Source organism: Heterocephalus glaber, unplaced genomic scaffold (assembly GCF_053883595.1).
Source record: "Heterocephalus glaber isolate CG9 unplaced genomic scaffold, H.glaber_assembly_v1.0 deba00001509, whole genome shotgun sequence".
NCBI classification, from domain to species: domain Eukaryota; kingdom Metazoa; phylum Chordata; class Mammalia; order Rodentia; family Bathyergidae; genus Heterocephalus; species Heterocephalus glaber.
The window spans coordinates 2,855,858-2,870,601 of record NW_028258325.1 but is presented as its reverse complement, the minus strand read 5'-3'; the positions used below and the strand labels follow the sequence as shown (position 1 = coordinate 2,870,601).

The window sequence follows — 14,744 nt, the reverse complement described above, 5'->3', positions numbered from 1 at the left end:
GACACAGCTTACTTCCTGTTGACCATGAAGCTGCTGAGCTCATGGGATAGAATGGGAGGCGCCCCGAGAAGACAAGAGGAGGAGGCCATGGCCCAGGAGGCTGCATCTGAACCGGAGAAATGCTGCAGGGACCTGTGGCCCCTCTCTTGCCAGGTCCCCAGGAGACCACCCATCCTCAAGGTGTGCGTGTCACCGTCATTCCCGTGACCCAGCCCCAGACTAGGGCAGGACACACCATGAGTCCAGCAAGGGTCTAGGAGCTGAGTGGGGAGAGGAAGAAGGGAAGGACAGAGAGGGAGAGAAGCGAGGAAGGAAGGAACTGGTGGTCCCAGAGGGATGCTAGGCTTCCTGTTACCATGGAGATAGCCGTAGATGCCCGCGCTAGCCGCAGGCAGGGCCTAGAGCCTGGGCTGAGAAGAAGCCCCCACCCCTGCAGGGGGCAGGACGTGGGCACACAGCCAGGGGCTCCCCCATCAACGCCTCCCCCTCCCCTGGCTCAGGCTGCAGCTCCCAGCACCCAGCCTGGCCGTGGCCTCTGCCAGGCAACACGAGCTCCTCACCGCAGCACCTCTGCCCCCATGCGCCCAGCTGCCCACCTCAGCTGATGGGGGCAAAGCCAGGCCCCACAGGCAGAGCAGGCTCCCCGAGACAGACCCCAGGGGTGGCAGGAGGCAGCAGGCTACACGCTCAGGAGGAAGGGAGCAGAGTGGGGAAGGAAGAGCCCTGTCACCACGAATGCACATTTCACGGGCAGGCGCTGCTGGCACTCAGTGTTTAAGATGGCACTGTGCCCGCCGCACACAGGCCCGGCACAGGCAAGGGCTGGGCTGCTGGCCGGGCCCGCGTGCTCCCGCTCCGCCTCTGCAGGAGGACAGCAGTGCACTGGCAGCAGTTGGAGCAGGAGTGACAAGGGCCTGGGGGGCCTCATGCCCGCTGCACCAGCCCCCACAAGCCCACCCTGCTGCCCCCAGCACACTTCCACGAGCCCCTCTCCCTGCTTCCTACCTGCACAGGGTCCTGGGACCCTGCCTTCCTCCAGGGCAGCAGCCTGTGGTGGACACGCCCGCCCGCCTCAGCCTCAGCTAGTGCCCTCGCTCCTTCCCTGTGTCCAGAGCTGGGATCTGTCACCGGCTCCGGCTGCTCCCTGAGAACCCACGGCTGGGCGCCGGCAGCCTGGCGGAGCGTCAGGCAGTGCCAAGGCAGCAGCAGCTCCCTGCCACGGAGCCAGGCTCCTCTCCGCCTGCAGCCCCCGCCTCGCAGCACCAGGAGGCTGCTGAGCCATGCAGAGCCTCAGACACTGCTGCACACTCGCCTGCCTCCCAGCAGAGCACAAAACAAGAGCAGGCTCTTCCCCGCCAGGCCCGGCAACAGGCAGGGCCCTTCCAGGGACCAGAGTGTGCCTGGCGGCGGTCACAGGGACAGCGTCCCCACTCCCGTATCTGGCCCGGAGTTACGATTGGGGACACATACTCTGCACACACGGGCTTGCACTGCCCTCGCAGCCACCAAGGAGGGACAGCAGAGGCGGATGGAGAAGCCGCTCCCATGCGCTCCCCACACAACGCTGAGCTGGGACACACAGAGGATGCCCCGTGGCTCCCTCCCCCAGCCAGGCCTCTCCACTGCTAACCGGCCACATCTGCAGCCTCTAGCCCAGCTGCACCCGCGCTTGCCATGAAGGGTCACAGCGTGGACGCAGGACCCAGGCCTGCACCCTGCAGGCAGAGGCGAGCGGAGGGAGGGGCAGCCTACGCTCAAGTCCAGCTCTGCCTCCTGTTCGCCAGCCGCCGGTTGCCCACCCTGTGGGATTTCCCACACCTGGCTGAGCTTTGGCGCCACCTGCACTTCGGAGGATGACGGACTGGGGGCAGCTGTGGGCTGGGCAGAGGTACCAGGTGCCAGGGACATGAGAAGAGGGCAGGCGGGGGAGGCAGGGGACCCCTGGGTAGGGACTGGTCCGTAAGGGAAGCTGAAGATGTTGGGGCTTCCAGGACACGAGGTTCCAGGGGTCCTCAAGAGGCAGCATGGCAGCTGTGGGAGGAGAGGGAGTCCACAGCAGCCGCAGGAATCCACGCCAGGCTGAGCCTGCGGGTGCTCCGAACGGGGACTTCGTAAGCCACCAGGAGTAGGAGGGTGGACAGGTAAGGCTGCAGGGAGGGGAGGGACGGACCATGCTTGGGAAGGGCTGTGGGGAGGGGGCAGGAGGGGTCCTTGGTCCCACCCAAAGGACGTGCACACGGGTATCAGATACAGTATGTATGATCATTGCCAGGAAGACACTTCGAAGGTATAAGGCAGAGAAAACATCACACTCTGACCACACTGCCCACTCGCCCCAAACGACGGGAAGACTCTACTACATGAGGAGGCCGAATCCATGAAAGATAACTAAAATGTAAGAACTATAACTGTCTAAAAGTGACAGAAAAAAAAGATTCAGCCTCCCTAGGGATGGGAGGAAGGCAAATCTGTGTTCACCTCTCCACTGGCAAGGTGTGGATGGGAAACGCTACTTGTGTAAGTTAGAAAGCAGTTTACGGTAACTGCTGTGGTTGGGAACCACAGAGAACTGTAAAAATCCTCAGTTTTAAGCCGGCTCTTCCATTTCTGTAAATCTATCTGAAGAAAAATTAGAAATGCAAAGAAAGCATTACTTTTTAAAAAGGGGTTCACTGCAGCCACTTATTGCAGCAGAAAGCTGGAAATCGCCTCCACGTCCACCGCAGACAGTCGGCAGTGAGTTCTGGTGTCGTGGAGTGAAGCGCAGTGTGACGCTGACCCCGGCCGGTCCAGGAAGGACCCCAACACCCAACCCGCTGAGAGGAAGGAGCAGACCCCAGAGACGCACGGGAGGGATCCCATCCATGGCAAATGTCTGGAACAGGGGACTCCACGGAGACAGAAAGTTGATCCGTGGTGGCAGGGGCTCGGGGTTCCAGGAAATGGTGGCTAAGGGCTGTGCAGCTCTCACTACAGCGTGGAAGTGTCTAGGAAGTGGCAGTGGTGATGCCTGGGAGGACCCTGAACGCCACTGAATGGTACACGTGAAAGGGGATGAAGCAGATCTGAATCTCAGCAAAGCTGTTTCAGAGAGTCCAACTACGGAAATAAAGCGCTCACAAGGACTTTATAATGACCCGAAACCCACGGCCTTGGCGAATGGAGTCGGAAACACTCATGACATAATACTGCATAAATGGCTTGACATCCATGATGGTCTCATGGAGAGGAAGCTGGGGGCTACCCGGCCCCAACCTTAAGCCACCTGCACTTTCGGTGAGTTTTCTCTTCAGGCGGCTCTTTACCTATGGACCTTTCTCCCATCAGAGTGACTCATTAAACTCACCCTCAGAGTGTCTCGCCTACTGTGTGGGTGGCCTCAGGACCCTGGGGTCCCTCATTCCCAGATCTCCATCCCCAGCAGCAGCCCCTGCGGCCACAGCAAGGCCTCCCACTCCCCTGGGCAGTACTCAGCCTCCTGTCCCCTGAGATCCACGGGAGGGGCTGGCCAGGAGCTGGGGGCCACGAGGAAGCATGCAGCCTGTGTGTAACTGTCATCCAGGAGCACATCCGTGTTCCTGCCACCAGAGCCGGAAGCCAGCACTGCCAGTCCCTGAGCTTCCCACCCAAAACCACTGCTCAGCCATCTGCCAGGTGCCCACTCTGCCCCCAGTGCGGACACCGTGGTCCCCAGCCAGCTCCTGCCTCCCTTCAACCCCAGGTGCCCGAGTCCCAAGCTAGGCCGGAAAGGCAGGACCAGCCCAGCTCCAGCACCCTGCCCCCACGCAACGACTGCTGTTGGGAGCAATGCTACATAATTCTAGGGAAAAATCACTTGGTTAGCCTAGTTCTCCTGCCTACAGCCCAGCTGCAGAATAACTCCAGTTTGGCCTCCGGTCACAACTGAGACTTCAGTGATCCAGTGATGCTGGGATTCTCCAGGACAAGAAACATCCTGGGAGAACAAACATCTGCTCAGTTCCTCCTTGTTCTTGGACTGTTAACATCTTGTTTGCCCGAGATGTACGAACTCTCTGTAAGCCTTCCGTTACACCTTGTTTATCCCAATGTGAACTACTGAACTCTCTGCAAGTCATTTGTTACGAGGTACTGAATAAAAGGTGTGGTAAGCTGGGGGCTTTTGTCTTTGCCGCCCAGAGCAGCACTGATCAGACCCAAAGCTCAGCTTCTTCTCAGTCTCATTTGTCTACCTTTCCTGTAATTCGCCGTGTGCTGCCGTGGCTCACAGGAGACCAGGACTCACTGCAGAGGTTCTGGTAACGTCCCCTTCCCCTGTTCCCTACAGGCTGACTCCAACTCTGAGCCCATCCTGGGCCCGGAAGGCTGGGGGGGCCTGCCCTGCTCTACAGAGCTGGGAGGGAGGCAGCCAGGCTCGGCAGCACCCCTCGAACGACCCAGAGGAGGGCCTGGCCTCAGTGAACCTGGGGACAACGAGGACCTCAGCACCAGAGGCCCTGGCCAGGCGGGCGCTGCTCACCTCCAGCACGTGCCCTGTGATGAACTTCTCGCAGCTGCTGCAGCGGATGCCGAATTTGGCATGGTAGTCGGCCTCACAGTAGGGCAGCCCATCCCTGCAAAAAGACGGGGGGTCAGGATGGGCGGGGTCACAGGAGCGCTGCCGTCCATGTGGGGGCCCGAGGTGGTCACAGTGCCGGCCCCGAGGGAACCGTCACCAGACTGTCCCACTGCACAGATGGGGAAACTGAGGCACACAGTGGCCCGGGGCTAGGGCCTGGCTCCAGGGGCTGAGGGGAGGGAAGGAAAGCCACATCTGCCACAAGAAAGAGGTTTCCAGACGTCACCGTCCTTCCCACCTCCTTCCACCCAGAGTTCAGCACCGGCCTAAAGAGATGCAAACAGGCTTGGCCTCCAACACGGCGTCCCGCTGTGTGGCCTGGGCACGTCGCTTACCCTCTCTGGTGCAGCTCCAGTGACATGGGGAAACAGCAGCGAGGACCACACGAGAGAAGCTGCGGCGCAAGCACTTGAACAATGGTGGCCGAGGCCACTGCCACTGCTAACAGGACTGGGCCTCAACCACGAGTGGGTGTGCAGGTGAGCAGAGCAGGGGCACCTGCCGCACCAACACACCTGTCCCCTAAAGGCTGCCGGGCTGCCGGGGTCGGGCTGCTCGGGGCACGGCCCTCTGCCCTGCACTGCGCCCCGGCCCTCTGAGGCTGCCCCTCCACGCCTGGAATCCCAGGGAGCAGGGGGAGCCCAGGGAGGGGACACAGCCCTTCCTCCGAGAGGGGACCCGTCTTCCGTGCTGCCCACGGCGGCCCAGCTGCACCCACGATGGGTGTACCTGCCGCACACCCAGAGGCGCAAAGCTCGCGTCTCCATGGCAACACCAATGCCCTCCCCCTCATTCTGGGCTGCTCAGGAGGCTGCTAAGTAACACGGTGTGGGTGAGCCACGGGCACCCGTGGGGGCAGCAGTGACTGGGGGCTGGGTGCTGTCACAGTCTTCGCGGCGCTCAGCATCTGCCTGACCCGTCCCAGCCTGCCCTGCGGTGACCCAGGCAGCACTGGGGCTTCCTGTGCAGTCCCCACCCTGGGCGTCAGCGTGCCTTGGTATGGGAACTTTGCCTTAATATGTTTCACCCCGAGACCCTGTGGGGCCGTGTGCCACAGAGAGCAGCACAGACAGGCGTCCGGAGTCCTCCACCCGGGCCCCAGTGTCTGGAGTCAGACTGCAGGGTCAACCAGGAGGCGAACGTGGACACATCCTGGGCCCGGATCTCCCGAAGGTGGCCCGGTGTCCATGTGTGCATGTGCGTGCTTCATTCCATGCTGTGTGGCAGGCACACACTTTACTCCACGAACCTGTGTCTCGCTGGTTCCCCTCAGGTGCCCAGAAGTGCGCAGCTCCAGTGTGAGCCTAGCAGGCACCAAGTGGCCCTAAGAGGGCTACACTTTCAGCCTGCACCACGCGGGGCTGCCTGCCTCAGTTTCCTCCCCCAGCACTAAGACGCACCCTGCTGGCCACGAGCAGCCCCAGCCAGGGCCCCTGTCAGCTCTGAGGGCTCCCTAGGCCAGGGATGACCAGCGACAGCCTCCTTTCCGGGACTGCAGCCGGCCACTGCTGACGCCACTTTGGGCTCTGCAGGATGCTGGCCCCCGGAACATCTAGGAGGGCAACACCCGGGACAGACTCCGAGCGGGGAGCCCTGGCTGCCCTGGCCCTGGCCAACGGAAAAGGACCAGAAGCCTCTGCAAGCTGCAGAGGAAGAGCGAGCTGGTGGAGGGAAGGTGCAGGCTGGCCAGGGCTGGGACGCGAGGGGCAGGCCCGTACTGCCCTGTGGAACCTGGGCACGAGCATGACGCGTCCCCCATGCGGCCGCACTCACTTGCTGATGTACTCGGCATTCAGCTGCTTCCCGCACGTCTCACACTTGAAGCAGCCCACGTGCCAGTGCTTGTCCAGCGCCACCAGTGCCTGTCCGTTCTTGATTTCCAAGCCGCAGCCCCCGCAGCCTGCAGGGAGGAGCAGAACGCAGAGCCCTTACACAGGGCCTGGGTGGCGCAGCAGGGCAAAGTACCCCGGGGCATGCGGGCCCTTGGCACACCCTGCCCTGCTGTTCTCAGACTCGCAGACGCACCAGTGCGGCCCCGGGAATGGGCATAGAGGGGCTGTCACAGGGCAGCGGGGGAGCACACGGAAAGCTCATGGCAACACTGGTCCCCGTGTGTGCGGAGCACTGACTGCGTGTGCCTGGGCTGGGCTGGGCGAGGAGGGTAAGTCTGAGCCTTCTGAGGATGAGGCCCCTCCTAGACGGAGGTGCAGCTTGTGCAGGGCTCAGGCCTGGCCTGGACTCCTAACCTTCCCGAGGTGGGCAGCACGCAGCATCCTGGGCCTGGCCTGGGGCCCTGAGTGCCTCACCAGCCCTCTTCCCTCTCTCAGCAGCACCTGCCCTGCCAGGCCTGTGTGTCCTGCTCTGCTGCGCCAGCCACTCACGGCCCCTCCCCGAGAACCTGTCACTCACTGTCACCCAGTGAGGGCTGAGTGGGAGCCTGGCAAGGGGAGCGCTGGCAGAGATCTGGGTGTGGGCTGCATGGGCGTGGGGCTGTGCACATGCACCTGTGTGCACCACGTGTGCATTGTGTCTGTGCGGTGTCACGTGTGTGCGGGGAGTGTGTGATGTGTACAGCCGTCCCTCGGGACCCACAGGACCCCTCGAGGGTCCCTGAATCCTGAGTCCTCCTGTGAAAGGTGCTTTTTGCACGTACCCTTTGCACATCCTCCTGGGTCTGCAATCACCTCTAGGTTCCCTTCCACACCCAACACAGGCGGAGGCTGTGTAAGTGCCACACTGTGCAGGGTACAATGACGAGGAAAGTCTTATGTGTGCAGCACACACACGGTGAGTTTATCTGAATCGGCAGATGCGACGCCTGCAGACAGAGGCTGGCTGTGGACATGTCTGCGTGTGCACCTGTGTCTGTGTGTGCACGTGTGTGTCTATGTGTGCATGTGTGTGTGCACCTGAGTGTGTGTGCACATGTGTCTGCAGGTGTGCCTTCTGACCATGTCTGGTGTGCGCATGAGTGGACGAGTGCTTGGCTGTGCAAGGCGATCACGTCAGCGCTCGGGCCCCACTCACGAGGGCAGGCACAGCACTGGCCTGGCTGGCAGTAGGCGCTCGGAAGATGCTGCATAATACATGGCTTTATCATGCTCCTTGGCAGAGAGCTGAGCCATCAATTCTAAGAACAAAAAAATAGCAGCCGCAGAACTGCTGGTCAGGCCGAGTCTCTAAATTATCACAGTGGGAAGAACAGGCTTGAACTCTGGGGTCCTGGCCCTGAGGCACAGGAGGCTCGGGGCACTGGGTACCAGGACAGCTGGGGCCAGGAGACACCTGGGGGAGGAACGCGTAGGGATAAAGGGCAACGTCATCGGAGTCCTGGGTCACCTTCCCACAGAACAGAGGGGCCCTGGCCCTGCAGCACAGGGCGGCGGGCACATTGGGAGCTCTCAGCTGGGGCCATTTGCTCCCAGGGAGCACTGACAATACTGGAGATCCCTGTGACTGCCCCCGGGGGCGCAGCAGCGGTGCCCGGGACAGACACTCCAACCCGAGAACTCTGTCCCCGAGTATCCACAGCATAGGGACAGTCCACTTCCATGTGGATGGCAAACTGGGCCCCCAGGGGCGTAGGGACTGGAACACAGGTGGTCAGAGTGGAGCCAGGCAGGGTCCGGGAGCTGCTCAAACCCCAGCCCTGCTCCACCACCGGTGTGACCAGGGCCATCTCCCCTCTCTGTGCCCTCCAGAAAGGGTATACGTGAGGGACGGTCACAGGGCCCTGTGCCTGCTGTGAAGGGGCACTTGACGAGCGACTCCATGCACATGTGTGGCAGCAGCTACTTAGTGGCCCAGCTGCACTCTACCTGCCAGCTGCTGACGGCTCTACCACCTAGCCTGCATGAGTTCCGTGCCTGCTCTGCACACCCCGCTCACCCCCAAGGGGCTAGGTCTCATTCTCTCTGCATGAGCCTGACAGTGTGGCATGGACCCCACTCTGGGTCCCCTTCCCTGTGACATGGGGTGGGAGCATCACTAACAAGTGGGAGACCGGGTCACAACGTCATGGAAACTGCAGTCCCCGCTCCAGACACCCGAGGAGCTCAGCGTGGCCTTGAGGGGCTCTACCAGCCACAGACAAGGCCGTGTGTGACCAGCACTGGGCACCACACATCCAGAGCCAGCTGTCCACCTGCTGCGCACCTCTCATGACCCTTGCAGAACTGCCCAGCCTGCTTCCCAGGAGCCCCCTCTTCCAGGAGACACGGCCATGGGTTCAAGCCTGGACCTGCAGGCCATTCTCCTACAGACGGCAGAGCCGGCAGCCTCAGTGGGGTCAGACCCACCTCCCACCATGGGGTAGGCGCAGCCGGACCTCAGTTCTCAGCTGAACCTGATGTCCACCTTTGGGAATGGGACCGACTGGGTTCGGAAGTGGGGCTGTGACTGAGAGGGTGGGGACTTGGCCCAGCACCCGCATGCAGCTATGGAAAGGGTGAAACCATCCAGGCTGGGTCCTGGGCTGCCTCCTGAGACCCCACAGCTGGGCAGGCACATGGCCCAGGCTTGGGGTCCCTCAGCCGTCCAGCTGGACTGTGCCATGCCAAGGACAGAACAGTGCCCCAGGGCACCTCCAGGAGAGCAGGAGACCCCACCATCACCCTGGGCATGACTGTCCAGGAAGCCTCAACACAAGCTGCCACCTGGTGCCACTGCACACTTGCTGCCCTAGGGCACGGCTTTGCTTCACTCACAGAGTAAAATGATGATGACAAGACCCCCAAGGCCAGCATAGAGCCCAGGGCTGAGGTGGGACCCTCGCAGAGACTCCACAGAGCTGGGGAGAAAGAGGGCATGGGGCACAGAGGGAGATGATGGAGCTTGGGGCTGCCTGAGAGTCACAGAAACCCTCCCCTGTCCTTTGTCCCTAGGCACTGGCCCTGCCCCAGGGACACCACTATGGCTGTGTACACAGGCTGGCTCTGAAATGCCCCTTCCTTGGTGGGCACCGGGCAGCAGCAGGTCCTGGTGTGGAGGTGCCCTCCCAGCCCCCACATTCTATCTCTACCCCAGGCTGGGGACGCCACCCAGCTACTCCTGCTGGCCATCACTCCGCCCATCTGTAACCATGGCATCCCCAGCATTTGCTCTTGCAGTGACAACCTCCCACTTCCCAAGCCCGTATTGAGCACCTGCTGCATATGGTAGCTCCTGGGGGTGGAGCCAAGAACCCAAGAGCCCTGCCTGCCCATAGGAGTCCAGAGTCCAGGGATCTTTGGGGGATCCCCAAAGCACTTCTGATGGCCTGGACGAGGGGAAGGTGTGTGGATGCAGCAAGAAAAGACCAGAGGAGGCCAGGAAAGCTCCTAGTAGGAGGGTGGGTGGGAAAGCAGATGTGGCATGGGGTGGGGGCACGGTCTAGGCAAAGGTCTGGCAGCGTGGCAGCCTTGGGGATGTCTGCTCCTGTCCTTCCCCATGTGTATCCGCCATAGCTGTGGCTGTGCCTGTCCTGGTCTCATGTTATCAAACCCGTCCCTGTTCCTGGTGCCCTCCCCATCCAGATGCCCATGCCTACTTACTCCGAAGGCCCTGGGGTACGTGGGCACCACTGCCCGCTGGCGTAGGCAGGGAGCACTTCTGGCACACGCATTCCTTCCCATTGAAGGTCACTCGGTCCCCGGGTGGGAAGGGCAGCCTGCAACAAGAGAGCTGGTCACAGGCAGCTAGCTCCCTGCCATGGCCTTCCTCTCGTGCCACCCCAAGCATGATGCCACAGCCAACCCCCAGGGTCTGACCAGGCCTGCCACACCCTGGTGCGGCACCTCAGGGGGCACAGATGCCCGAGACAGGATCATGTGCTTAAGTCTGTGATGAGGCTGGGCAGAGGGCCCCCTGTATGGCCACTCTTTAAAGCTGTTCTATTGTTTCCCAGCATCCATAGCTTCTGACGGAGTCTGCAGTCACCCTTGTTCCCTGTAAACTTGAGTGGGCTCTTTTCTCGGACCTTAAAATTTCTTTTCATCCCTGGTTATCAGCAGTTTGACTAAGATGAATTTGGTAGGTTTCTGGTGAGTTTATTCTATTTAAGGTTCACTGATATTCCTCGATTTATGGGCATATAGTTGTCATCAAATTTGGAAAATTTCCACCCTTTACTTCTGCAAGCATGTTTTTGGTCTGTCCTATGCACAGAGATAAGCAGCCAGGCTGACAGAGATGGCACCATCTGCATCCACAGATGGGTGGAGCTCTTTTAATGTGTATCAGTCTCTTTCCCTCTGCTCCAGTTTGAATGGTTTCTTTTGCTGTGTTTTCAGCTTTACTAATCTTTTCTTCTGTAGTTTGTAATCTATTGCTAACTCTGTTTGCACTTCAGAAAATTCACATTTCATTCCAGGAAACGTATTTTTCATGTCTAGATTTCCCACTGCTACCCCCTATAACTCCTCTGCAATGTCCAGGGGCTGACACATATTTACAGTAGCTGCTTCAAGGCCAGTGACTGCTCATTTCACCACCACTGTCCTTTCCCAATGTACTGACATTGGCTGACTTTTTCTCTGGCTTGGGATCCCTTTTTCTAGTTTCTTAGGACAAGCAATTTTTTAGTATATGCTGTGCATTTTATATTGTTGAGTGCTGGGTTTTCTTACCTTCTCTTATAGAGTGTTGGCCTCTGCTCTGGTAGCAGTTGGCCCCTGGCAGATCAGTGTGATCTTTGGTGGATGGGTTGTTTTTGGTAGATGGGTTTATGGAAGCTTTCACTCCAGGGCTATTTCAGTCCTATTAATAAGAAGGAACAGCCCTTAGGGTGTCCTTACTGCACGTCCTGGGTGTTCAATCAAGACTTAGCCTCTGCTTACAGCACAGATGTTTCTCTGGGAACTGTGTGTCCTCAGCACCTGGGCACTCTTTGCCCCACCTGTGATACTCCCTCGGTGCACACTCAACTTTGTATCTGGTCCAGACTCAAAGGCACCCTCTGCTCACCTCTGGAGGTCTCACTCTGTTGCTCTTTCCCCTCTGCCTCACATGCCCAGCTGCTGTCGGCTTCCCACCCTGGTCCTGATTCAAGGTGCCATACTTGGCTCAGTCTCCAAGGTACCAGCATTCAGGAGCCTCTGTGCGGGAAGCAGGTGACTCCAGAGCACAGTCCTCCTCTCAGGCTGGCTGCAAACAGCTGGTTCACACGCTATGTCCAGCTTTCTTGTTTGTGCCCTAGTCCAGTTTGATCCTGGTCATTCCAATACAGCCAGCACCATCCGTTATTATTTTTAAATACCAGATCATGCAGAGGTCATCTTTCAGACCAACTGTGATTACGTCAACCTCATCGCTAAGCTATGTACACAGAAATCAAACATCAGACCATCCCTGGGGGACTCTGAGCCGAGCCAGGAAGTAATGACACACATGGATTCTTTCATCAGACATGTCCTCCGCCATGGTTTCCTCCCCTCAGCATCTGACAGAGGCTCTTTCTGTCTCACTGCACACAGTAACCACAGACAGCCACTCTGGAGCATACAGAGGACATCCTCTCCAGCGGGGCGTGGTGGGGCAGGGAGCAAAGAGCAGAAAATAAACTGTGCTTCATTTTCCCACTTTGTTTTCTGGAAATGGAACATTGGCACCCAGAAGACTTGCTGGAGGCTGCGGTGGGATGAGGGCCAGCGAGGCTGCCCACCAGCTCCCTGCTCAGCGGTGATGGGGGGAGAAGCAAGGGGTGTGCCTCACCAAAGGGTCAGGGACCCAGGCTCTCCATGTAATCACACCTGCTCTGTGCTACGCCTGCTCACAGGCCCAGAGAGGACCTGGTATATCCAGGCACAGAATGGATGGATGAATGAGTGAATGGATGAATGAAAGGAATAGGCAGTGATACTCCTCTGGGCACAGCTGAGGGGCTTGGACATTCTCCTGGAGCCATGGCAGGAAGGTCAGGTGGGCAGAGGGGGGTGCAGAGTTCGGAGGCCAAGGAACAGCCACCAGGGAAGGCCAGGGCAGCAGCTGGTAGATGTGGGGAAGGGGCCGAGTGCAGTGTTACCCGACGTTTGGGGACGCAGAGTAGAGTGGGGCAGGCAGATGGGTGTGACAGGGCAGAGGAGCAGCCGTGTGGGTACGGAGGGGCTGTGCATGGACGTGGCGGGTGAGCAGCAGCAGGAGGGAAGGGACGAGCCAAGGGTGAGACCCAGAAGGGTCAGGAGGGTTGCCGTGACAGCGGGGGCAGCTCCAGGGCTGCTGGGGGCTGTGAGGGGAGGGTGGGACACACTCACCGGCAGACAGCGCACACAAAGCAGGCGGGGTGGTAGGTCTTGCCCAGCGCTGACACCACCTCGCCCTCTATGAGCTGCTCACAGCTGCAGCAGCGCGTGCCATAGAGCCGCTGGTAGTCCTGGGTGCAGATGTACTCGCCCTGCCGCACGAAGAAGCCGCCCTCCGCCAGGTCACGGCCGCAGGCTGCAGCAAGGACGCGAGTTAGAAGGGTGTGGTGGCAGCTCTGTGCCCCCAGGGCCCCCACTGATGCAGCCATCTGGGCACAGACCCAGTGGATGCAGTGCCTGGGACCAGGCTGGGGGACAGACACCAGCCCCAGCCCCTGCCTGGGTGGAGTGGAGTTTTCTCCAGAAATCTTGGAAAGGGACAGTGACTCAGGGTGGGGGCAAGACTATCCTGAGGGCCGGCCCAGCCTCTCCATTCACCTATAGGCCCCCAAGGACTCCTGCCCCTCCATGCCAGGCAGGTCATTTCTAGGACCGGCCATGGAGGCCAGACTAATACCTGAGCACCTACTACACGCCAGCTGTGTCCCTGGCTGGAGATCAGGGAGGACAAGCGGTCCTGTGGCCGCTCCCAGCCCTCCCCACTCCTCTGGGTCCCTGTGTCCCATGGTGGCAAGGCCTGGGCTTCTGCTTCCTTCCCCCAGCACCAGCTCCAGGAAGCGGCAGCTGCAGGGCCTGGTGGAGGGAGCTGGCAGGTGGGAACAAGCCTGCTGTCACCACAGCTCAGAGCTCGAGTGAGCGCCTCGGGAAACGTGTGTGTCCCTGCCACGTAACTGCTCGGGCCCAAGGCACTTGGGAGCCGTGCAGGGCTTCAGAGGGTACAGACTGCAGTGCACCCTGGCTGCCCTGCTGCAGTCACGTAGGAGGCCCCACCTGTCCCCAGCCTGGCCATCCTGGTCCTCACGGCAGGCACAGCTCAGCGACCCCCAAACCTGAGCTTTGAAAACCCACATGACCCTCACGTCTTAAGGGAACAATGCTGCCATCTGTGGCGTGCATGACACGGGCATCTCTGAACGGAACAGTGAGCTCACCTTCCACACACATCCCGCGGCACTTCAGCGCCAAAGCGAGACCACTGACAAAACCCGTGGCCGCACTCTTGGGACAAGCGGGTGTGGCAGCTGGAGCCCTGGCTCGGAAGCCCAGCTGGCCCCTTGCAGGGAGCTGTGGCCAGTGGTGACAGGTGAGAGCCCCGCACACCCACCCCAGAGTCTCACGGGGAGAGCGGGCTGCCAGCCGGGCTGCAGGGACGGGAGCCTCGACGGCTGGGCCGTGCCTGTCACAGAGATGCAGGGGCTCTGGCTGCTCTGCAGGGGGCCGATGTGCAGTGCCCCCACCCCCTCCGAGCCATGGGGGCCCACAAGGTGGGTGCTGCGAGGTGACCCCACTGCCATCCAGCCCCGCCCCACGAGCCCCTCCTGGGACCTCAGCCAGGGTCAGAACCTGGCCGCCCCGAGGACACCAAGGTCACTTGGAGGCAGCAACACCCCAGACGTGTGCCTGCCAAAACTAAAAGTCCAAATTCACTGTAATTCTAGAAATCCTCACCAAGACTTGCTATCGTGTTCCTTTCTCAATAGAGCACAGTGGGAGCTGAGACAGGGTGGGCCGGTGTAGGGCTCCCGCTGTGGTCAGTGCGGCAAGCAGCCAGGAGGGGCGGACTGTGGGAAGGGGCGCCTACTCCACGGAAGGCGCACCCGCCCCTCCCCTTCCACCCGGGAATCCCCTCAGAGACGCGGTTCAGCCACGTTCCCCACGCTCCCTGTGCCGGCTGCCGTCGGGAAGCCCGGGTCCCTCACCTTCTCTAGCCCCTTCCCTGCCCACCGCTGACCCTGGGGTAGTTCCTTAACCTCCCCAAACCCAAGTCCTCCTCGGCAGGCTTAAAAATACCAGCTCCGCATGATCGATTA

At 60.4% G+C, this 14,744-nt stretch overlaps 1 protein-coding gene across 33 annotated transcripts in view; it reads right to left on the bottom strand.

Annotated features, from left to right (window-relative positions):
- Ablim2 (actin binding LIM protein family member 2) overlaps positions 1-14,744 on the bottom strand; it is a 113,677-nt gene that overhangs the window by 60,045 nt on the left and 38,888 nt on the right. For all 33 annotated transcript variants that reach the window (XR_002395895.2, XM_087187285.1, XM_087187292.1 and 30 more), the window contains exons 3-6: positions 12,826-13,009; positions 10,129-10,244; positions 6,371-6,497; positions 4,499-4,592 (exon numbers count right to left, since the gene is read on the bottom strand). Coding sequence is in view for 32 of the 33 variants with exons in the window: in XM_087187285.1 (XP_087043411.1) it covers positions 4,499-4,592; positions 6,371-6,497; positions 10,129-10,244; positions 12,826-13,009 (521 nt within the window). In the remaining variant the exon portion in view is untranslated. The remainder of the gene's footprint in view (positions 1-4,498; positions 4,593-6,370; positions 6,498-10,128; positions 10,245-12,825; positions 13,010-14,744) is intronic.